Source organism: Pygoscelis adeliae, unplaced genomic scaffold (genome assembly GCF_000699105.1).
Source record: "Pygoscelis adeliae isolate BGI_AS28 unplaced genomic scaffold, ASM69910v1 Scaffold209, whole genome shotgun sequence".
Lineage (NCBI taxonomy): Eukaryota > Metazoa > Chordata > Aves > Sphenisciformes > Spheniscidae > Pygoscelis > Pygoscelis adeliae.
In genome coordinates this window covers 423,033-448,213 of record NW_008825538.1, presented here as the reverse complement: position 1 = coordinate 448,213, position 25,181 = coordinate 423,033, and the positions used below count along the sequence as shown (strand labels likewise).

At 47.4% G+C, this 25,181-nt stretch overlaps 1 protein-coding gene across 1 annotated transcript in view; it reads left to right on the top strand.

Moving 5' to 3' along the window:
* Positions 1-24,706, top strand: part of ADRA1D (adrenoceptor alpha 1D) — a 46,875-nt gene extending 22,169 nt beyond the window's left edge. Inside the window, exon 2 of the mRNA XM_009331862.1 lies at positions 24,138-24,706. Coding sequence (XP_009330137.1) covers positions 24,138-24,706 — 569 coding nt within the window. The remainder of the gene's footprint in view (positions 1-24,137) is intronic.
* The last annotated feature ends 475 nt before the right edge of the window (positions 24,707-25,181 follow it).

Sequence of the window (25,181 nt, the reverse complement as noted above, 5' to 3'; positions counted from 1 at the left end):
CAGCAGTCAGGGGTGCAGGGCTGAAATGTCTGATAGCATCCATACTCCTGCAAAGCACCAGCATTGTCGTGCAGATCTGTATGTATTTGCATATACATTTGCAAACCTGAAAATGGCTATTCCAGATACAAAATTGGCAGATTAACTGCCTGCGGGTGATTGATTGGCATCTTTTGCATTAAATTGCTGGGAAATGGCGTGTTACATAAGTGAAGAACGAGGAGTGAGACACAAGAAAAGAAAACCATTAGGCAGAGGTTAAAATGGGGATGGAGAAAAGATCCATCTGTGCAGCCTTTCCCCTTCTCCTTCATTTATGCAGTCATGCCAGGCGGCCCTGTGCTCTCCCATGTCAATCCAGGGTCAGCAGCAAATGCAAATCAGTCACGTCTGACCTTATTGTAATATTTGGGCATGGATTCACCTCCTGCACATCTGCAAAGCTCTTGCCATTCTCCTGGGTGCAATGGCCCAAAGTAAGTGAAGCATTTAAACAGATGCTGAACTCTCGAGATTCCCAAGTAGCAGGTCTGGATGCTGGGCCAGCAAAGGAGGATTTCATTGGAAAATGCCAGTTGGAAAACCAAGCGGAAATGTCCCAGGTTTAACAACCTCTACTTCAATCACCACTCATGGCTTCAGGGCAGCCCATTCATGCCAAGTTTCCGTGGCTTTCTTACCATGCAACCAGCAGAGTGAAAACCTTGGCAGCTCTGCGCTAACCCGGGGTTGACTCCTGGATCCAGTGCAAGTAACCTGGAAGCCCTGAGCACCCTGGCTGCAGAAAGGGTTTTCTCGTGCTTCAAGGCTTCCCACTACAAGCATGTTAATTTGGGGGACTTTAAGACACTCCGGATTCCCAGATTCATAAATTCCAAGGACTGCAGGACTTCCATTGCCTGATCTCCTGTGTTGCTCAGACCAGGGAAAGCCCAGGGAACGTAGCTGGCCAAGGACTTTGTATCTTCTGTACCCAGTGGCTGAGGAGGCTTGAGAAGAGGGAGAGGGGGAAACTGCCCCACGGTGCAGATCTGTCTAGTGGTGGGTGACTGTTGGCATGGGTGCTCCGTGGATTAACAAGTGTTTCCACATCAGCTGGTAGTTGTCAGGTTTCCAGGGATACATCCCTTTTAGACAACAGTGTGCACTGGATGTTCTTAGAATTCATTTTTTTAAATTTATAGTTCCTCGGAAATTTTCATTATTTTTTTATTGCATTCTGGTTTTTGAAAGAAAACAAATATCAAACACTGAAATTTCCCACAAATCAGGCATTTGGATTTCCAGATAGCTCTGTTCCCAAGCACGGATTGAGACACACTGCAAAAAGCGAGTCTTAACAATACCATCTTGTCACATTAAAATCATGGGGATTTGCGCCACTGGCTTTGTAGAAATAGAGATGATTGGGGCTGGAAATTGTCTTAAAAGATGATCTAGTCCCTCCCTTGACCTCAGGTCAGAGAAAATGGATCTGGCCTATATAATGAGTATGTAGTAGGGTATTTCCATTACATGGGGATTTCTGGTTGCCCTGGTGCTATGAGTGTGCGAGTCTGCTTTTGCTGCTTCCTGTAATTCAGGCAGCATCAGCGTCACTACAAGTCTGTTCAGTACGGGTTATCACTGAGGAAAAAGCTCCACCATCCAACAGCAGTGCAAGTATAAACTGTGTGACATAAATTGACCCTAAATCCAACTCCTGATTAACAGCTTCAGCCTTTGCAAAGCTTGCCTCCTCTTTCCCAATAGCTCCGTTGCCCCAGCCTTGTAACTGGCTTTCTTTATCCTAGGACTCTCCTACACACAACATCCACATCGGCACCCTTTCCCTGAAGTTGAGCTGATTGTCTTATAGTGTGAGTTGGCTGAGAGTATGGTTTACCAGCAGATGTTTCCAAGCAGCATAACTTTCGAAGGAGTACAGGTTATCTCATGTGTAGGTTAAATGCATGAAACCATGCTATCTGTTATTCAGAAGTAATTATTTATCTTTAAAAAAGATCAATTACAAAGCCTGATTTGATTTTATTTTTTTGGTACAGCTGGTGAATATTGTCACTTGTGAAAAATATAGTGTCTTTCATGTGATGCCTGAATTTTGCCACCCTCAACCATGGCATGTTTGCCGTGCCTTGCTTGATTTAGTGACTTAGAAAAATCTCCAAATTTCTGACCAGACACTTGGAACCCAATGGGAGAGATGGGCACCAATGCCATGCTCTTTGCTGTTTGTACAGAAAACCTGGTTGGCCATGTTTTTAGCAGTGGTTGAACCAGATACCTCCAGAGATCCCTTCCAAACACACTTATTCTGTGTCTCTCAAATCATATCCAACTGGAGAGCCATATGTCAGTAAAGTTATAATTGGCCTAGTTTGTTATACTTCAATTATTCCACTCTCAGCCTTTTGTTCCAGTATGTTCGGCCCATATCATTAGATAGTTGATGCCCACCTATGTCTCAAAATTTCAGAGAAGTAAGCTGCGTCTGTACCAGTAAACTGAATGCCTGGTAAGTTCCCAGACGCTGAAGCCAGCTAGCAGATGACAGCCTTTTCTCAGCTAGTGAACTTTCTTAGCCTTCAAAACAGGGTGGCTGTGTGCAAGCCGCCTGTTGGGAATGAACCTTGGGAGGTTCCTCTCCCACACCACACCTTGTGCTGGTTGCACGGGCCAAAGTCGTTCCTTTTTGCTTTCATGGAAGTGTCTGTTCCAGTGGTGGGGATGTTCATAGGCAAGCTTCAAATTGACAATGAATATGCAACCAGGGCAAACTGGCTGGCGTAGTAATGCTCCAGAAGATAGGTGCACATGTCCAGGCATCTACATGGGAGGTTGGTACCTAAACTCTCATTATCTCATTATGTGGGGTGGTATGGGGTGTCATGCTGTTTCCATTAAAGATGTACTAGGATGTCCCAGCTAGCCTCCAATTTCTACTCTAGAAAGCGGCAGATCTCCTGTAGGTCCTGTGTCACAGTTGCCAGTCCTGTGTGAAAGTTTTGGATGTCCTGTGTCATGCCAAACGGCACGAGGCACCTCTGCATGGGCATCGGAATTGAGCCTTTCACTCACATGCAGATAACTACATTTAGGTGTCAATTTGTGAGATGAATCCTTCCCTTGAAGACCCCTGATAATCTGGGTCCCAGCTGTTCTGGCTCATTGAAATCATCTCTCTTATGCTTCCTCTCTGTCATTTGGCAGATCCCCTTCTTTTTAAACAGTTTGTTTCAGTTCAACCATGAAGATTAACAAAGTCTAGTATTGCGCAAATATTTTGTCCATTCCCTCCATATCATTGCCTGTATTTATTCCAACAACTCCACCTTCAAGTGAGCCTTGACTTCATGTGTGTACCTGAGTGAACATCGTGCAGGTCTCTTGCTTCTCCTGCCCTTTGCTATAGTATCCACCACCTCCAGAGGTAACTGGGATCCACGGAGCTTATCCTTGTTTTAAATGGATGTGCCACTATCAAGGAAGGACTCTCAGCTGACATTCCCATTTCTTTACTGAAGCAGGACTCAGACGTGTCAGTCTTTTCATTTGTCCATGTTTTTCCCTAAGCCTGGTGTAAGGGCACGTCTGCTGAACAGCTTGCTGCTTTGCTTTCCAGAAGAGAGTTGAATACAGCACCTCCCCGTGCATTTCCAGCTGGGGAATTGCATAGACTTCATGGGGCTGTGAAAGATAGATTGCAGAGGAGTTGTGCGAATGCTGATCTTTGGCTCCTTCATGTTTGCTTTGCTGGCACAAAAGGGATGAAATCCAGCTGAACGCAGGAGGAGTCCACCCCAGTCTCCTTCCCCGTTAGCAAACAGCTGGGGGAATGACCTGACTGCCCTAACGGGACAACCTTCCTACTGCCCGGTGAGCCTGCAGTGGAACTTGGGGTTGCTCTGAGCTGCCGTTCAGGTCTATGAGAGAACTTCATAGGAGAAGTTTGGAGAAACAGCAAAGTTTTGGGGACTGCACTTTTTCAGAAACAACCTGAGCAACATAACAGCTTGAAATGTCTATTACAAGCTGACCTTTGTTCTTCAAGGCAGTTATGGAGGTACACGGGAGCCTCTAACTCACTTTCTGCAATCTAATCGTCTTTGCTGTTGCTATTGTCTCTTCTACTACTGATGCACCTCAGCCCAGTCCTGGTTATCTATTCCTGCATCGATATAGCATCTGTCACAAGATGTTGTATGCAGAGATCTGTCAGCAATTCTGAAATGGGTTTGCTTGGATCCAGGATCAGTCCAGGCTCAGCTACATGCCTGGCAAGGAGCTCCTTCTTTTCTGCTCAGACATGGACTTAATGGTATTAGTAATGGCAGTGTACTGATGTCTTGTAGTTACTTCTAAGAGGTATTAAAGAGGTTATCAGACCAGGGCAAGCACAGCTGAGCTAATCTGAGCTTTCAAGCTTGGAGGACAGTAGAAAAAAAAAAAGTACACTTGAAAAGACTCAACCCTAGAAATTAGACATTGGGCAGCCACATGCTTGCGTGCAGTTTTGGAACCAAATAAGCCCTACTTTCATGGAAAATTAATCTGTGGAGTGGAGTGATTTGGGCCTTCCAAGTGTAATGGGAGGATCCAAAAATGCTCAGGGGTGCTAGGGAAGGCCTCACCTCCAGATATCCAAGGTTGAAGGCAGAAGTGCCAAGCCTCATACACTCTCTGTGTTCTGGGCCCCATATACAGGGACAGCAGCCCAAACACCTTTTTCTTCAGGCACACGCCCCAACACACACACACACACACGCGCGTGTACATCAAGATTTTACGTGAGAGCTTGGGTCAGTTAGAAGAGCAATTTTTTTTAAACAGCAAAGGAGTTGTCTGGCTGCAAACAGTAATTACTGCCCCGTTCCCTGCTATCTTGGGTCTTGCACTCTGGAAGTTGGGTGCATATGCTGAAAAGATCAGGGTATCCAAACGATGCTACGTGGCCTGATGCATAATTAGGGAGGTAGCATCCATCGGCATACACAGTGTTGGAAGAGCTGGGATCAGGGGATTTATCTGCTTTCCTCTAGAGACAAATGCCAGGAGGTCACTCTGTGTGTCATCAGGCTTAGCCCAACAGAGAGCTCAGCATCCAAGGTACACTTGGAATGAAGTATATTTATTAAGGCACTCATCAGCAGTGACTGCTTGGCAGGCAGTAAGACACGAGACCAGGCCAGGCTCTGGCGTAACTGCAAAGCCTCTTAGAGCTGCAGCTGGCTCCTCCGCATAGCAGTCTGCTCCTCCCAAAAAAGGGGCACAGCGGTGAAAGAGAGATCCGAAGTGCCAGGTGGATCTCCAGACCTGACTCCTAGAAAGGCAGAGTCTTGAGCCACAGGTGTGATTTTTCATAGCCTCATGCACCCCCCTTTCCAGCCATCTGGGACAAGTCCAGCACTGCAGCTCCAGCTGGAGATCTAGCACTGAGGAAAATGTGTTTTTTGGCCTGCAGTGCTTTTCAAGATATTCGCTGAAAAAGAGCCATCCCCTTCTCTCATAGTCTTATGCTGACATGCTTCTCAGGGGCTTAAGAGTCTTAGGTCCCAGCCGCTGCTCTTCCACATTCACACTCAGGCTTTCGGTCTGTCTCTTCTATACCCCAAAAAGCATCCTGGCCAATTCATCAGAGATTTTTTTTTTTTTTTTAATTATTTTCTTAATATTAATTTCATTTTGCAAAGTGGACCAGCTCTAGCTGCCCAGTCTGACCCAGAAGAGCAGTCAGGTTTTGAAAGTACCATCTCTCAAGGATTTCCCTCAGCATCTTGCAGTGAGAGGTCCAGGTGACATTCACCCCAACTGAGTCACTGAGGAGAGCAGCCCCATCTCCTCTGGGCCAGCAGGAGGTAAAGGGAACTCTCAAAGACAGAAGCAAGGTGGTGATTACGGGAGACCTCAGACCTGCAGGGAGGAGAAAATGATATCCCAGATGCTTCTGTGCTACAGTCACGGAATTTGAGATCTTTTTATAGGAAAGCCCCTATCTCCTACAAGGTATCTGACACCTGTGGTCAAAGGACTTGGCTAAGGTGAAAAAAGCCACAGTAACAACCTCCTTTTGCACGAGTCTACATGGGCAGGCATGCAAGGGACAGATGCACTCACCTGAGAGACATTTGAAGACAGCTTGCCTGCTTTCTCCCTGACCTACCTTCATGGGGCTGAGACATCCTCATTGAGGGAAACTAGTATATTCCTGGAAAAATATGAAAGCAGCTGTGATGCCACCCCATCACTTGCTTTTGTCTCTATGGCTTGCCCTGAAGACTTAGACTGCTTTCTGGCATGGCTAACTCCATTTCTGAGGTTCTCAGCAGATGTCTACCTCACTCCTTATGGGTGGCAAGGACATGGCAAAGGAAAAGGACACAGACAGCTGGCACTGAATAGGATAGCCAAGGAAATAAGGTGGAAACACCTTAGGGATAGGAATCAGGTAGAGGGAGTGGAGAAACCAGGCAGTCACCTACCCACCACCAAGAGGAGAAGCAATGCAGGGTGATGGGAGTGCCGGGACGCAAAGCCTCCCAACTCCTAGTGCAGATGCTGTGCAGGACTCCAGCGCCACTGAGCAACCGGCAGAGTTTGCCAAGTGCTTGCAGGCAGGGCTGCCCTGGGTTTGATTTTCCTCATTTGGGCATGGCCAGGAATGAGCATGTGTCCTTTGGCACCTGTCCCTGCAAGAGTGAGACGTAACCACGGAGAGGAAGGCACAGGAGAGAGTCACTGCAAGAGGCCATTTGCTTGCCCCGACAGGGAACAGGGGATATTTTGGTGGGGGCCTTAGGACAGTCTCCACAGAGAAAGCACTAGGTGTAGGAAGAAGGGAGATATTTTTTTTAATAAGCCATTTTAGTTGTTTGAAGGGTTTTTGTTCTCTTGATCTTGGTTACACATTTTCTGCTGGACTGACAGGGGAAAGCTCACAGGTCGGGAGAAAGGGGTGTTATTAGAAAAGCTCTTTTTCATGGAGTTTTACATCAATACATCTGCTCTTCCAGCTCCTTTGGGGGTCCTTAGAACCACTCCCAGGTGGGCTGTGGGCCCCACAAATACAAGGCAGGGCAGGCAGTCAGGCACCAAACAGCACAGCACAAGAACGCCCAAGGCTGCTCCCACCAGCTGTTCCCAGAGCTGCAAAGCAGTATTAGCATGTCACACGCTGATTTCTTTGGCAGGACAAAAAATGCAGCTTTCATGCTGCTGGGACCTGAACGACTGTTCAAAGCTGGCTCAGGTCTTTCCTCATGGCATCCACAGCTTGCTCTGAGACGGACCCAGAAAGTGCTCTGCGGTGCTTATTTCTTCCCAGCTCTGTTTGCTCTGGGTAATTACTAGCACACCAAAGGATATTAGCTCTGGATGTGAGAGTGCGGAGAGACTAACTGGTCTCAAATACCAACATTGTAGCTCATTGTAATTAATTAAATGTTGACATGATCCCCAACAAGCAAAACCTTCATTATACTCTATTAAACCCCTTGACACAGATGCTTGGCTCGTTGTCAGTCCCTCTAATTAAGATCAAATGCATAGAAATGTAGATGTCACAGCACATGTGTGTCAAACCCAGGGAAAGATCTTGCAGCGCGGAATAAAGGTCCACTGCTATTCCCAATTAAAGCAGTTTCTGGAACAGACCAACTGTTTCTCAAACGGTTCTTGCACTTACCATGTCTAAAGACCCTCTGTGACATGACGATTTTTACAACTCTTCTATATTCAAGACCTACCGCATTTTGGAATGGAGTTTGCTAATCATAGTCGTAGTTTGCAAGGCTAGAAGGGACTGCTCCGACTATCTGCTGTGATTTAGAGATGACTGCAACCCTGAGCACCTCATTCAATAATTTCTTCAACTCCCCCATTACTCAAAAACAGTTTTCTCCTTAGAAAGACACTCAGCATTAACTCCAGACTGCAAACAATGGACAACCCATGTCTCTAGTTATGCTTTTTCCAGTTGCTTTATAACCTTGCTATTAAAAATGACTGCTTTCTTTCCAGGGTAAATTTATCTAGCTATAACTACAAGCCATTAAATTTTTCTACTATTCTTGCCTAGATTAAAGATACATTTGCTATCAGAAACAGCTTCCCCTCTATTTCACCGCAATGCATGAGCAAGTCGCTTCAATTTCTCCTGGATAATGGCAATAGATCAAGATCCTTTAATCTCATGCTCTAAGTCAAGTCTTCCAGACCTTTGCGTTGTCTCGTAGAGCTCCTCAGAGCATTTTCTGTCTCCTTAGCTTCTTTTCTCCACTGTGGGCACTGAAATGGGACATGATTTTCCATATGAGCAACCTCCATTTTTCAGTCTTCCTTGGTCTGGTTCATCTGTTCCTGTTCTTGGCTTTTTTATGATCTAAGCTTGTGTTGTTATTATTAACGCTCTGTGAAATGCTACTCCTAGGTGGATCACACGTGCCTTTTTGCCAACAGCTTTGACTGACTGTCTGTCAGGGAGGTAGCTGTAAGAGCAAGTCATCAACTGTTACTGGAAGGAAAGATATTCCTCTAACGAACCATTTCACCAAAATATTCCCATGTGCTACTATTCAGGGCGGGCATGAATACTGATCCAGAACTGACAGTACTGCTAATATATGCAATACTGGGATTGATCCTAGGAACCCTCATGTTCAGAAGATATTTTAATGCTTAATACCCATGAGTTTAACGAGAGTTCAATGTGTAACTATCTTTAAAATCTGTGCCCTGACATTTATGTTAGGGATCATCAGATGGCTTAGCTTCACCCAGTATTACAAGATATTTGTCTCTAGGTACAAACAAGTTGATAGTCTTGAAGAAGCATATCACTGGTGTTGTCAAGACAGATGGTTTCTGTTGCCAGGTAAATTGCTCTTTTCAGTGTTTTGAATATCTGGAGGCAATTTGTAGGGGATCTGCATTGTAAGGAATCTGGGTCCTGTCTCACAGCAAATGTAGAGTGTCTTTACCCAGCCATAGATTCATTGCACAAGACAAGACTAAATACCTCTGCTTGAAGACCTACTGACCAAGACATCCTGGGGACCCACTGGGAGCCCCCCGTTGGACCCCCAGACTCCTTGCCTTTAGACAGCACTGCTGGTGGAAGTGCACAAACAAAGCAAGTGATATATTTGGCATGGTTTTTTGTTCCCTTGACATAAGGACCCATCAAAGTCTCCTAAGAGGGAGGTGGCAAGTCAGAAACTAGTTGGTGATGGTGGAAGAACAGGAGATAATAATTACCTGGGATGATACCTGTCTTGACAGGGGTGTCCACAAAAGCAGCACTTTCCTAAGCAGGGATGGAAAGCCCACTTAGGGTCGCTTCCCTGGAATGAGAAGTGAATATGCAAAATTAGCTTATCCAAAAGTAAATTAGGAGTCAAGGCCACATCAAGATAGGGAGTGCACCCCAGATCCCATGTCTATTACTTCTGAGCAGTGAGTGAAAAGCACAGGAGGCAAAAAGGCTTGTTTATCGAACAAAAAGGCAAGAGAGAGGCAGACATATATCGCATGGGAGGTACTCAAATTGCCATGAAAACTGAATGCAAATTTCCATCCTTTCCCTTCAGGATCAGAGATTAAAAAAGAAATAGAGATAGGGCAGAGATGGAGCAGGAAGCATGCCAGTGGAGTATGAGCCTCATCACCGTAATGAGGCACTTTGAGACACTCATCTCTTCTTAGCAGAGATCTCATTGCCCTGTGCAGGCATTTAAACCAGGCAATGCAGCAATTTTCTTTCATTCTCTCTCCTGAAATGTCTCCTTAAAACTCCATGTGGCTGTAAAGCTTAAACAAAACCACCATGATATGATGGGTGGTCTGCTGCTCTGTTTCTCGGTCCTTCCCAGCACTGACTTCGTGCTTGTCCCAGGCTCAGCTCTATGGCTAAGACAACCAGGCAGCCAGTTTTTGCCTCTTGTGTCATTTTACTTTCTATTCAGCCATGACATCCAGGTGGATCGCTCAGGTAACAAAAAATGTTGATAGTCTGGTGTTTCTGGGCTTGTCACCTCTTTCCACTGACAGTTCCTGACACCAGTGTACATGGTTATATCATGCCACAAGCTTTACTGGAGACTGCTCTAGTCCGGGCATCACAAGCTCTCTCCCCTCCTAACGTGGTGCAACCCATGCAGTCTCTCCCATCCACGCTGCCAGACGTATTGCTGTGGATCACAAATCCTGGGGTAGCAACCTTGTGTGTGCTGCGGGGGTACAGGAAACCCCTGCTCAGCATTAAGTAGCAAACACCCCCTTTGGGGACTGGTTTTCCCACCACTCTGTGTTTGTACAGCACCAAGCACCAAGTGCGGTCCCCCCATCACATCAACGCTAGCCAACAAAAGGGATCAGGGTCAATTTGTTAGCCATGTGCCTGGCATTGCGACAGCTAAACCCTCCCAAACAGGGGTCTGCATGCAGGTACATCCCTCGGCTCTGCTACCCACTGTACCATGTCCAGGCCAAAGTCATGCCAACAGCCTGGGTTACCCTTGGTCAAAATCTGATCCCTTATCCTGTCCCTGTTCGCTGTACCTGCAGAGATATGGCTTAAGTGCATTGCTGCCAAATAACCAGGTAAGAGATGTACAGCCGGTCACGTCAGACGGATGACATGACCCTCCCCGTGGAGACGAGGGAAAGGACCGAGTGAGAGGGATCCTTCTCAGGCAACCGATGTGGCATTAAACTGGAGACTTTATCCCTTTGAGTTAAGGGTTTCAGGAGCTGTCGGGAGCCATGAGGATGTTGCTAGCTCACCATTCATGTTATATTTTTGGAGCCCTGTTACACTGACCCATTGTTTTCTGAGAGGGGGGGAAAGTGTCTTTTTGAAGTGCAATGTTTTTAGAGCTTGGTATCAGCTAAAAGATGGCTTTCAGGGCTGGGGAGACACAGAACAACTCTTTCCTATCTCCCCTGAATAACTCCAGGTTGGGGGAGAAGAAGGAAATATGATTTTTTTTTTTTATTTCCCTTCTTGTCGCAAAAAAAAACCCAGAAAGAAAGAAAAGGTGAGTGATGAGAAACTCTGCAGAATTTTCTGTGCAATCTAACACAAGAAGGGCTGTGCCTTGGAGCTGGGTGCAGGGCAGACATTGGCGGATTTTCCTCTCCAAGCCTGAAAAGAAACAAGAAGTTGCCTGGCTGGTCTTGAATAACCCCTCCTGAGCCTGCAAAGCCGGACCTGACTTTTCATCAGAGCTGAAAATATCAAACTCCCCCATCCTTTCTTCCCCACCTTTTCCTCTGCAACATCACAGCACCCAGGTCCGGCGGTGCGGCTCTCTGGAGGATGCTGTTCAGCATCCTTCACAGCCGGCGACACCGGGAGGGGGGCACGGGCTGCGAGTGCTGCGGTGCCAGGCTCCGCGGCCGGTGACGTGCTGTCTGCCCAATTCTGATATAAACAGAATGTCCTTGGGACCAGCACAGTGGAAACATGCTGAGGAAGCTCCCACACCTCCCTTGATAGCGTGTTTTCCAAATGCTGGCGTCCCGCCACTAGCAAGTTCTCCAGACTCGGGGCCACCAGCTTTGCCAGCAATCAGCTTAAGTAAACCCTCCACTGTGGCATCCTTCTAGATCAATGGTCTTATCTCTGTTTGGGTCCTGGTGATGCTCACCCACCCAAGGTGAGTTCTGCTCACCCCACGCTGTAAATTAAAGTCAGGGCTCACGCATTTTGCTCTAGGGGGAGAATTTTTTCCTGGGTTGGGTTGGACCCAGTGAAAAATTGCCTTTTTCCTTTGTGCAGCTCGGATCTGGCCTCGGTGTACATAAAATGCCATGTGTTCCCAGCAGGATTCAGCCCTTCCAAGGCCTACCCTGCAGCCAAATCTGATCTACATATTTACGAGCCTGTAAACAGGACGGGGCGGGTGAGTTCACATTCTTAGAAAACCAAGTGCAGAGAAAAGAACTTCTGAGTTGGAAAAACAAAGAGTAGTCTTGGGTCCGACCCAGCAAACACAGTGGTTTTTCCAAGACTTGGATGACTTGCTTGAGAATCATTCCCCTCCACTCCTTTTCTACAGGATTTCCCAAGCTTGCTCTTTAGTTGGAAAAAATACACGGTCTCAATGTTTCTGACCAGAGTGGTGGAGACAGCTTGATAGAAAGGGATATTTTATCTTGGAGGTGAGTTGAAGCCAGGCTTCTGTTTGCAGTGGCCACAGAGGAACAGCAGTTACTTGCAAAGGGAAATTTAAGGAAGCTGTTAAAAGGAGTTGCACAGAAGAAGCCTGCTGGAGTGCTCGGCACGAAGTGCCATTGTGTCTGCCACTAAATGCAAGAACCAGTAGTCTAGAACAGTGGTTCCCAAATCGCGATCTCCAGACCTTGATGGTCCGTGAAGGCTTGGTAAATGGTTCATCGAAAACTAGTTTATAAGGGAGCCAACCAGTCTGCAAAAAATGATGAGGATTAACAGGTTTTGGTTCAGAAAAGTTGGAGAACAACTGGTCAAAAACCCTGTACTATGTCCATTCACTATTTATAGATATGGAAGCAGAGAGCTCTTTATGGCAAGGGCTGAAGAAACATTTTTGCAATTTTCTTGCAAAAAAATTTTTGATGACATTCCATGAAATATGTGTCAAAGGCGTTATCACATGGCTAAGCCACAACAATGCCTCTACTAACTTGCCCATCTTGCTGGGAAGTTTGTCATTGCTTCTCTTGTCATAATACCTAGGGTTTCCTCAAGTAGATTATTGTGGTGAATCTTCAGCTGACTCCCCAGAATCCTTTTCTGTGCCTCTCTTCCTTGGTTATTGGTGATTATTCTTAGTTCGGTATGTATTTCATTAAGTTCTCTGCTCTCTATATACAATATTTTCATTTCTCTAACTAACAAAGCTGATGATCGTGAAATTCTTGTTGATATTTTTTAGACTAGTCTGTGAAAGGAACATTGTCTTAACAAAGAAGGTCATGCAATATTTCCTAATACTGATCAGATGTTATATTTGTGGGAGGTCTATTGGGAACCTCTTCCATCTCTTGTCCCTTCCACAGTCTGCAACCTCCACCCAGCTGAAAGCATCAATTCTTGCCTCTGTTTATCTCAGGCTTTGAAAGCTAAACCCTGCAAGATGGTTTCAGAGTATATCAGGATAGTGTCTCAGCTGGTTGGTCAGCCATTGAGGTGCCTGGGCAAAGGACTGAAAAACAGATTCACTGGATTGCCAATGGAAGCTGGCTGGGACCCCAAAAGAAGTAGAAATTCCCCTATAACCCACACACCTCCTTTTACAGGGGGATTTGGACAGACAGGAATGTGAAGGCTACATTCCTAACCAGCCCCATGTTGAATTTTGCCTCCACTCCTGAGAAATCCCATGTGAGAATTTACGTTCCTGACGAATCCTGCAGCCCATCATGAAGGGAACAGAAACCCGCAGCAGGCACTGATGATAGTGATGTCCTGTGTTGCTGGGTAGCTTCTGCTCGTGTCTTCTAAAAAGGGTTCACTTGAGGCAATTCTTCATGTCACAGAGTGAGGAGAGGAAGACTCTTGGGTTGTGGTGGGGGGTGACCTACTGCGCTCCCAAACCACCTGCTACAAGACTCCAAAGCAAGGAGTTAATGGTAGCCAGCCTCCCTTGCTTCTCCATGCATAAAAGCACTGGAATAAAGGTCGTTGTGGCCCCGACACTGACTTGGCATAGCACAGGTTTGCTTGGGAGACAGATAGGTCAAAACCCAAGGTAGTTTGTTACCAGTCGTATAAGATTCATTTTGCTGTGCTGGATTTGGTGCCAGATTAAAAGCCAGACATCCAGGGCTCAATTCAGTAGCCTAAACACCAGTTGCTAGTGCCACCTGAACCACTCCAGGGTCTCTGAGGCACCTGCACAGATCTGGCTGATATGAGACAATTTACAGTGGACCCACACCCTTTTGAAACATTAGCCGTAGGCCAGGATACATTGGGGTGTCTAAAATAGTGCTAGCCTCCCAGCTTAACGAACTGAGTCACACCAGTGAGACAGCAATGCAAGCATCAGGAAGCTAAGGACATAGCCTCCTACTGCGAAGAGTTACGGTCCACCAAAAGAGAGGATTATGCAAGCCGTTAGTTAAGGACAAAGTTATCCATGGCCAAGAACTTGCGGCGTTTGCCATCATACTGTTTGAGTCCCAGGGACTGAATAAGCAGCATCTTTATTTTCAACCTGTGCCTATGGTTGGATATTTGCCCATGACACGTTCTACCTACGGCTTACTCCTGCTGCAGATGGCAGTCAGTCAGCTTGCCCATAAATGTTTGCCTTCCCCAAGGGCTGGTCATACTGATTGCATTACCCAGAAGTGAGCCCGAGATGCCAGCATGCAGAGAAGAGACTCCCAGGCTCAGATGCAGCAAGACCTTCATGCTCAGGATGCTCCCGCGTTTGCTTAATGGAGAGCCACGGGAGTGCTCCTCTCTTGAATGACACGCTGATTTTTGCATTGCCCTGGAGGGAACCTAGCAACCCCGCACGGCCATTGTGTTCATTCAGATCCTGAGCCAGATGGAAATTTTCTTTTTCAAAGACCGCCCCAAGCGTGTTTCCTCTGTTTAACCATGCAGGCAACAATCTCACTGTGGTCTCTGCTGTACTCACTCTAACATCAGCATGCAGATTCCAGTCTTCTTCCTGCTCAGACAGCAAGACAAGCGCTCTTGACTTGCAACTCAGTTACCCTGACTTTTCCCTTCTCTCAGGAGACTTTTTTTTTTTTTTTCTTCATTTGCATCTGGCAGATAACAACCTTCCTAATATCTCCCTTTGGATTTGCCAGATTGGCCAATCCTCCAGACTTTTTTTTTCCTAATTTTATTTATGTCCTTTTGCTGAGTCTCATGATTTTAAGATTTGTTTTAAAGTCCCCTTTGGGGCTGGAGTCAGGCTATTATCTGTGAATCATTAAGGAATAGGCAGTGAGATACACATATATCTTTCCCAAGCATAAGAACACCACAAAAATATTACCTTTAAGGGAGTCTGTACTAGAAGCCACATGAAAAAAGCCTACATCTTTGTCTTCTTTTTAATTTTGTGACTCATTTTCAAAGCCCATTTTCCTACTGACCCTGCAGTGTTCAGCATTGTCTGTGGCCCTGAATGTCCTGCCCAGCCCTTCTTCTTGGAGGATGAACCAAGCAGCTAAAAAGGCTACTCCTGGGCACGGCAGTGTTGAGGTGAGTTAATGGACAGCTTGGTTTGAGGGCATGGAGAGGACAATGTCTAATACCAAGCTTGGGGCTACCAGGCCCTCTGTACAGTCCCCTTTCAACACTGAACCAGCCATGCTCTTCCCCACAGAGCAAGCAAAGAACTCATGTTGATGAGCTCATCAGGTGACCCAGGATTAATGGTCAGCAGTCCTCAGACAGAGCCCAAGTCCTGGCTTCGTCACAGGCATGAGAAAGCTGATGGGCCAACACTGCCTTCCACAACGTGCAAAGGAGATATTTGGTCCTGCTTTTCATTTCCTCGTGAAAGCATTGCCTTAACCACTTTAAAAGCTTTGTTATAGAGGGAACTTGGTTTGCAGTATCCAAGCCCAGGTGTGGTTTCAAAATCTCTCTCCCTTTCCTCTGCCTGGTCCTGCCTGAGTAGGGTCCAGAGAGCTCCTGTTAAAAATCAAGAAGCAGGGAAAACCTCATCCTGCTGACATATATACTTCAAAAGGGTGGTTTTGTCATCATGCCACAGGGCTAGAGTTGGAAAACAAGGGAATCCCTTCTTGGCCCTTCTACAGACCCAGGGCTCTATATATCTATCCATCAACCCCTGTGCAGTGGCAGACCACAGTCTCTTAATTATTCCTTTGTTATCTTGAGCACGACTTTCTTCTTTATAGATCCCTAATGAAAGATGGAAAGCAGTATATTCAGTTCAGGGCAATGAAACTTCGCGCATGGTGCTGGCATGGCACATCCGGGTCCTTGGAAGGAGAACGCAGTGAATGTGATGACTTTCTGGGGATATTCTGCTGCTGCTTTCAGCTGTGTGTCCACAGATGAAGGGTCAGTGCCCTCCCAAGAAACTTGGCATATTGAACCTTCTTTGGGCCCCCTCCCCTGTCTATAGTATCACATAAGCACATTCCCAATGGTATTTAGCAAATGGCAAGTTTAGCTACAACTTTCTCAGGAACCAAGCTAAATACTAAGGCTCATCTATGCTGCTAAAAAAAATAGCAGGAAAAAAAAAAGCCAGATTATGGTCACAAGCCCCCCAAGCAAGGGCTCTAGAGCAGACTAGAGCAGACTAAGTACTTTATAGCACCTGGCCCAAAGCCTCTCCTGGGTCCCATGCAGTGCCCCAGTGGTACTACGACATAATTACTCTCTTGCAGGAGTTGTGAATCTCTGGAAGAGCAGGGGGTGTTGTGTGACAGCCCACCAGAGTGGATCTTCAGTCTGAAACAGATGCTTTGCATTGCATGCCCTGTGATGTGGCATGAGGGCATATGGAAGTAATTAAGGGTGCAGAGCCTGCTGGGACAATGTTAGAGGACTGCATAGTCAAGTCCTTATGGCCTTTTGGGAACGGTCTCTGGAGTGAACTGTTCCCTGAACCAAGTTTATCCGGAGAGGTCTAGCTGGACCATGCTAAGCAAATTAGCACTGTGCATGATCCAAGACTTGAAATTACTCTTTAGCTTTCTGCTAGGTAACAGTGTAGATGTACCTGTGTGGCTCTTCACTTTGCCACCCTTCACCACTCTGGGAGGCTCACTGGTGAAATTCTTCCAGTGATGAAAGTCCTGTCGTGCACAGGAGAGAAACAGATACACGGGAGGTTTTGGAGACTCCTCCCAAAAGAGGAGAAGACCACCAGATGCCAATGACATTAAGGGTGAAATCCATCAGAAGTAACCTTGGATGCCCATGATGTGGATGCCCATGAGCCAGGAGTCTGGGTCCATATCTGAGACCTTGTGGGCTCATGCTTTAGGATGAGGCGTATCATTGCCTCCTCTCCACAGAGTCTACTGACTAAACCATTTACTGTAAGAGGAGCCCAGGGACCTGCTCAGATGATACCTAAATTCAGGTAGGTGACTCTCAGAAGATACCCACAATTTTCAGGAAATTTGATGCCTCGGAAACATCCTCATGGTAATGACTCCCATTAGCGGTCCAGATTGATGGGATTGCTTTGAGAAAAGCTCCAATGTGAGCTTTGAGGGGAATGAAAGGTAATTTCAGCCAAAGTCCTAGTGATGGGCTGCAACTCAGAGGAAAGCTTTGGAGACATCACTAGGACCATACTGCGCTAGAGGTTAGGGGACGGGTTTGGGCACTGTGAATTAGACCAGTAAATTATCAGAACAAGGCTTTGCTGCATTATCCTTCTCTTGCTGACAGACAAACCGCAGTCAGTCCTCAAATTTGAGGTCCTGCTTGAGAGTGTTGGTGTTTTCCAGAGCCCTCAACCCCCCCAAGGCTGGGCTCTCCTGCCTTTACAACCTCCCCACCACCCCCAGCCTAAACTATGCTTCCCTGAGCCCCACCACACTACAGGCTGCCCTCCCTCCCCGTGGGGACCTCACATGCCAGATATGCACACCCCACCGTGGGCTTTGGCATTGCCAGGGGCTCTCCAGGAGCGCCTCTCCAACCATGAACTTGGGAGAACACAACACTGCCAAGAAGGTCAGCAATGGGCAGGGGAGGGGTGGCTTCTCCCTGCTTTTCTTCCTGGTCAGATCAGGGTGCAGATGTTGGAGCAAGCAGTCATGCCTATGCGCAGAGAGGCACACAGGCAGCTCGTTAGGGCTTTCATTGGTGTGACGGAAGCTGTCGCTTATCTGTGACATTGTTTATGGGATCGGCTGGAAGGCTCACAGGCCTGAGGAATTCCACCCGATATCCCAACGCCATCGCCCTCCAGGGAAAATGCCGGAGTCACTGTGAACATGCTGTCCTCCTCCCTACGCCAAGCAGCTCTTGGATCCGTCCTAGGAGGGCAGTGAACTCCCCCATCACTCTAAGACAGTCACCAGCTGCAAGGAGGTGTTAACCCTCTAGGGACCCTGAAACGCTTACAGATGCCCAGTGGAAGTGGTCAATAGCGAATGGAGGAGAAGGTTGAGAAAGACTGGTCAGAAGCTGAGACTCCCAGCCTCACACATAGGCAGAAATCCTTGCTGATACCCAGCCCATTCTCTCATAGCTTGGCAGCCACATCAGGGAGGTTGTCCATCATGGGGGCCCGGGAAGGAGCTGGCAAGGAGGGATGCAAGTCGGGTAATGAGCAGAAAGTGGCAGCTCATTATTACTTTGGACCAGATTTAATTAATGATGTACTTGGTGAGAGCCAGAAAAAAAAGAAGAGACTGACTGTTTCTTTGGCCAGGAGAGCCCACAGTGAGCTTCGGCAGCTATGGTACCTCCTACGTCAGGGTTTTTCCTATACCAGCTGCAATTCTCTTGACTTGCTGCTCTGACACATCCCGAGGGAGTCCTCAGACCCCTCCTGACCTGTGAGGCCACATTCAGGAGAAGTTCAGTTGATGGGGCACATGTCCCCACTGTGGGCCTAATCCTATCTATGGATTTCTGGAGCTTCCTAACTCAGGAACAGAGTGGTTCGCACCTTGGTAGACTTTTTCTTTTCCATGAGTTTGGCCAATCATTTTTTAGCATCCACAACCTCCTGCTGCAGGGACATCCGCAGCTGAACAACATGCTGTGAGATGAACCATCTCCTCTTCTTTGCTTTTAACCTACCACCCGCTAGTCGCCATCTCCCGTGATGCCCCTTGTAGTGGAAAAGGCAGAGAATAACAGCTGCCTATTTACCTTCTCCATGGCATTCCGCCAACACCTGCAAGGTCCAACTCTCCATAAGCTATTTTTGCCCAGGGCCATTCCTCATACAAAGCCCACACCAAGCAACAGCGAGGCCCCTTGTCAGCGTGAACAATCCTGCTGGTCCTTGTATTTCCCATTCATGGTGGGACGGCATTGGGGCATGACTTTGGCACTTTTTTCCCCACCTGCTATCACGTCTGCAGCATTTCTGTGCCATGGACTATTCAGGACATGCTGTAAAGCAGGGACCTTTGAAAACAAAGATGCCCCTGCCAACTGCGGCAGAAAGCAAGCCTGCTCACAGATTCTGGCTGCATACTGGGAGCCGGGGCCAGAATTTAGATTGGACTGGGTCCATTTTCATTTGTGCATTTGTCTTTTTTCTTGTTTTGCTTTATTTTTTTGAGCGCTGAACACTGAGACCAGCAACTCTCCAAACAATCCAGTGATATCACCTTCGAGTGAGTCATGGGGAGGGCAGGGTGGAGAAGTGCAGACAAGGAAAGATCATGAGATTGTGCTCGCTCAAACAACCTAAAAAAAGGGGATATGTGCTTGGATGTGTGGAGGGGAGATTGCATCCACTAGCCACCCAACACAGGGTGTCACACCTTTGGGGAGCATGCCCATGGCTTCAGAGATTTGAAGCTGGCTGGGTTTTTTTTTTCAGATATGAGCAGGGTGACTTCACCTCGGGGAAAAAAAGTGTGTAGGTGCATACACAGCATGCAAACACATGTGCACGTCCTGCACACACACACATACACACACACTGTAAGAACACCAAAGAAATTACTTCTTTTGCTTTCACTTCAGAGCACATGCCTTATTGACTCAACTTTTGCACCACCAAAAAAATGAAATTCAATCTTCAGATCATGTTTAGACTGAGTCCAGTCACTTTGCACGGTGGGGGCAGTTTTTCCTGAGCTCATCTGCAGCTTTCATAATTTCTTAATGATCCTGAAGATAATTATCTAGGGTTACAACAAGACCTGCAGTCCTTGCTCAGACACAGCTCTATCACTACAATTCAGACACTGCAAGATATGGAATGACCTTTTATAAAATGCTGAAAGGAATAAAGCCCCAAAAGGAGTCTCAGGCCCCCCAACAGTATTATTATAAAATTTTTATTTATTAGGAGAAGACAAAGTCCTCAGCGGGATCTCCATAAGCCAACATGGAGCCTTCTCAACAAGGCAGTGGGAAATATGAAGGACGAGGCTCTGCATCCCACCCTACCTGGGAGCATCCCACACTGAGATACAACCAGGATCCTCCATCCACCAGGAGAATGAGCATCACTGGGTAGGCAGCCAGGGTGGAGAAGGGGCACCTCAGAGGTCTGGCCCTACTCCCCAGGCTGTCTCTGTGTTTCAGATGTGGATTTGGTTAGGTTTGATGGAGACTTCCCTGCTGAGAGCACTGCCCCCAAAAGCAGCAGTCCCGTTCAAGCAGAGCAAGGGCAAGCCAAGTCTCCGTTGTCCTCTCCCTGTGAGGGCTCTGGGGTCCCAGGTGCTCCAGCATGACAGGGGGTTGCTGGATCCCAGCACACATACTGCACACAGTGTCACTGTTCACCACACTAAGACCACCCCACGGGTGGATGTCCCCAGGGCGGGTGTCAGCACGTCCTCCTTTGGAAAGTACACCAAGCTTTGCTATGAAGTATTGAGCTGGATGCCCAAGAGAGGTGTCCAGAGGGCTGATCCTGAGTGAGTACGAAGAGTTCCTCTTTGAAACAAGACCGGGTTTCACAAACTTGTACTATGACACAGGTCCTACAATATTTGGGTTTCCTGTTCTTTGATATTGCCCTCTTCTGGCTTTGATGCTTTTGGGGCCAGATGATCAAAAAGTGCTCTTACACTGAGATACCAGGCTAAAATGCTGATGCATCACTCTGCGTTGCTATACCTGATGTTTTACTCCCATTTTCTATTTCTGGACCTTGGAAGCATCCGACTGTGTTTCCTGAGCTCTTCAAGTGTCCATTACTCAGTACTGTCTTCCACGCATCCTAACATCCATGCTTCTATATAGTAACTGCTACAAAGCCCATTTCAAAAACCCTCCCTCTCTCAAAATGTTGTTGCATATTTGTATGCATGAAAGCAAGAGCTAATTTCTTCCATACTTTGCTCATTCCCTAAATAAGACCCCGCAACTCTTCCTCACATGCAGCCTCCCAGTGCCAATCAAGAGAGTCTGATGCTCCAGCACGTACAAAGTTACCAGCCAAGGACCTGTTCGGGGGACTCCCTGCCTAGTTCTGTTCATCCCAGTGTGATCAAATGAGGAAGCTATGGATGCACTCAGTACACGTCCCTTCTAAGGGGCACGCTTATTTGCATGGTAATGAGGATGGTAATGAGTCTCTTGTCTTCAGATGTACACAAGGTTCTAGCCGGTGAAAAACAGCCAAAGTTGAAATTCAGGGAATTCATAGCTTTTTTTTTCTTTTCAATTTGTATTTTTTTTATCTGGATGCAAAAGACAAAGCATGTAGTACAGAACCCGCATTGTGCAATGAACCACTAAACACTAGATATAAGTTATTATTTTAACAGCCATCAAGCTGTTTAAGCAAGGACTAATCTCTGAAGTAGCCTGGCTCAAGCAGTAATTGCTAATCTCATTTCTAAAGAGACCCTTCTTTTATTTGCTTTGTTACCATAGCTTTTTGTTTTCTTTTCCTCTCTCTTAAAGTTAAAAAATGCTACACAAAGCTGCAGCTCCTCTGAGAACCCAGTGCACACTGCAAACAGGGTTCACAACAACACTGTGAAAGAGATTATGGTAATTAGCCCCATTCCGCAGTGGGGAATCTGAGGCACGGAGCCTCTCCCCAGCAAGAGTATGAGCAGGATTACATGCTTAATGAAGTCCTTCACCTGTCTTGGCCCCAATCGTTCACACTGAGCAATGGCAGGGTCAAGCTAGGACAACGCGATGTCTTAGGGCTGAGAGCCAGGGATCTCCGTGCAGAGACAACAGGGCTCCGGGTAGAGGCTGATCCCAGGGCAGGGTGGAGAGGGGGTGAGTCCAGGCAGGAAAATAGACCCATGCGCTATTGTCAAGACTTGAGATTGAGGAGAGGAATCGACGCCGGGCTTGGAAACCCACCGCTGGTCCACATTGCCCAAAGCATCGGATGGCGCCTGTAGGTCCAGGGTGGTGGGCTGGGGGCAGTGCGAGAAAGGGGGAAGGCTCAAAGCTGTGGTCGGATGGAGAATGCAGGAGATGCTACATGCAGCGCGAAGGGGGATTGTCTCCAGCACCACTGGGGTGTTTAAAAGCTGGCTAAACACTTGGGGGTGGTGTTTCTGCTGTGGTTAGAATTGGATGTGGTGATTCAAGCAGCCTAGCGCCAACCTATAAAGCTCACCACTGTCCCGGAAGGAATAAACCCCTTTAATCAAAAACAACCAAGGTGGGGGCACTGCCTCTGAAAACTCCTAACCCCGGTGCTATTGCTCTGTTCAAAACCATAGGCTACAACACCAGCGGCTGCTCATTAACCTGCAAATGCCGTTCATTTCCACGAAGGTCCCAGGTCTTTCCAGCACAGAGACATCAGTCCTGCTTACTGCCCTTACTCAATGCCTCCTTCAGCACATACTGACAAACAGCGTGTACTCCAGCCCTACGACTTGGCTTAGCCTTCGGCAGATATTTAAGCTGCATGGCTGCATCTGTGCTTTCCCTGCCTAACCATCAGAAAGTGCTGAGGTTTGCCTTTCTTCTCCCACGTCCCCGTGATGAAGTAGCCCACGTACCTAATGCTGAGTCTGGCTGTAATTTCTGCACTTTTTAGGGGTGGGTGTAAGAAAGCTTTGCTGGAACCAGTACTCTGAGTTTCCTGGATGATGGTTTTTCTCCAGCAAACAGCTTGGAGAGCTTTTATGTAGTGTCAGTCCCGAATTTCTGGCTTCTGGCACCTGTTTTACTTATTTTGTCACCAGGCTTTTAGGCATAGGGAAAACAGTAATGATATCCAGAGCTAATGTTATTTACTAAAATACAAATTAACGCTCAGTCACATGGCAGCACAATTTGTCATCCAGAGCTAAAATTAAAAGAAATTAAGGCTGAGTCAGAAAGTTATTTCAGATCTGAGTGGGGAATGCTAAGTGATGGGGCCATGTGGGAGCAACACTGACATCTTATGGCTGCAAAAAACATCTCCAGCTTTCTCACCAAGAAAACCACTGGGAACCTCCAGCACAAAAACATAAATAGGTGTTGGGGTGGACAAAAGAGCTTTTTCAAGTAGCAGGTACAAGCTTGGGGCGGTGGATTTTATCTGAGCCCACTTTAAGTGTCCACCTTAGCATCACTGCAAAATTTGAACAGAGAGTATGTGACATTGATGACCCAAAATACATAAGTGTAGGCAGTGAAGGGGTGTTGCTCTTCCATCAGTGCAGGTGACAGGGCTGTAGCCATCCTTTTCCGTTGCAGTGGTGAACTGTGCAGTGCAACACGTAGGAAGAGGCAGGCACCAAGAACCAATCCGTGCAAACCAGCCAAGCAACAATTTTCCCTGTCTGATGTGGAATGGGACAGGGCCTGGCTGCCTTGTGCTGATAAACCAGGAAGGCATGGGGACCACTGAACCTGTTCCCCAAAACAATGCCCTCAGCCCCTGCTATAGGGTATCAGAAAGCAGCCCAGCCCCCAGGTATGAAGGATACCTCTTGTGTGCAAGTCTTCTGCATCAATTCAGAACAGGATGGCTGAACCCACAGTGAGGTAAACACGTTTGGCCATGGGGCTGTTGGGTTCCTGCACCAGGACTTCCTCCTCTGGAGTGGGTCCCCTTCAAAACACAGTGCATGCTGGATTCAGGTGGGGGGGTTACCTGGATGGTTATCTGGAGAGAGATGTAAGAAAAATCCTCCATCCCCACCACCCCTCATACTTGTGTAGCTCCTACAACAATTAACAGCCTCCTTCCAAGCTGTATGGGCTTGCCACGACGGCTTATAGCTGCATTTGAGGGTGCTGGGTCAATTGCTAGGATCCTTTTTGCAGTGGGAGCTAGGAGGCTCCTGCCAAAGACATAGTATTATCCATCATTATCACTTTAGGGTCGACGCCTTGCAGTCCCGCAGCGGCCAGATCTTCACTCTGGTGGCAACGGCATTGCTAGTCAGGGACCTAATAGCAGAATCACACCTTCAGCCTTTTCTGCAGGTCTCGCCTCTTCCAGACTGGGCTGACCACCACACTTGCTACCCTGTGCTGCCATACCCTTCCCATTCCTCTAACCATATTTCTTTTGATCTCATCCAAGGTTCTTTCTTCCCATCTCTGAAGCCCTCTGAAATGGTCTTCAAGGTCATCTTCTGGCTGGGATACTTCAACAGCTGCGTGAACCCCATCATCTACCCGTGCTCCAGCAAAGAGTTCAAGCGAGCTTTCATCAGACTGCTCAAGTGCCAATGCCACCGGAGAAGACGGCCCATCTGGCGCGTCTACGACCACCACTGGCGAGGGGCCTCCGTGAACAGCTCGGTGCAAGACTCTGAGACGGACCTGAGGCCCAGGATTAACACCCTGAACAGCTCGTTCATATTTCACTCCTCCTTGCAGGAGAGAGCCAGTAAGAGGCGAACACTCAGCTTCAAGGGCTGGAAAATGCTCACTCCTTTCCAGAAACCAGCATCCACCCAGCTGAAGGAGAAGATGAACAGCCTTTCTAATAAAATCCGGGGTGGCTCCAGCAAAGGGGGGGTGACAGCCACATACAAAACAGAGGTGGAGTCTGTCTCTATCGGGATCCCTCATGACTTCGCGGAAACCATTGACTATCAAACCTATGACTTAACAGACTGCTGCGGGCTGCGAGAAACAGATATTTGAAGCCACTGGGACAGCTGTCGATGGTTTCTTTTGAGGTATCTAGCAGAAACATGAAGGGATACCATCTGTGGGTCTGTCAGGCAGACTGGAAGCAGCAATCAGGTATAAAATGCAGTTGCCCAAAGGTTATACAAGCATCCCCCACATGGAAGTCAGCCCCTTCTCTGGGATTATGGGTTCCTCAAATAAGAGCCAATGGCATATCCCATTTTAATGAGTCACGGCAGGAGGGGAAGATGTGGGGTGGATATGGCCTTAGGACCAGAGCTGTCTCCTCCATTGGATGGTTATCTTTGACTTTGGAGGAAGCTGTGCAATTAAGGGAAACCAAGATGTCTCCTTTGCCTTAAAAACACCACCACAAAATCTAACGGAGAGATCAAACCCCAAAAGATGCCAACCCTGCCTTAGTACACGTGATCATGTTTCCATCCAGAGGCAGCACCCAGAAAGGATGCTGCCGAGCAGTAGCTGG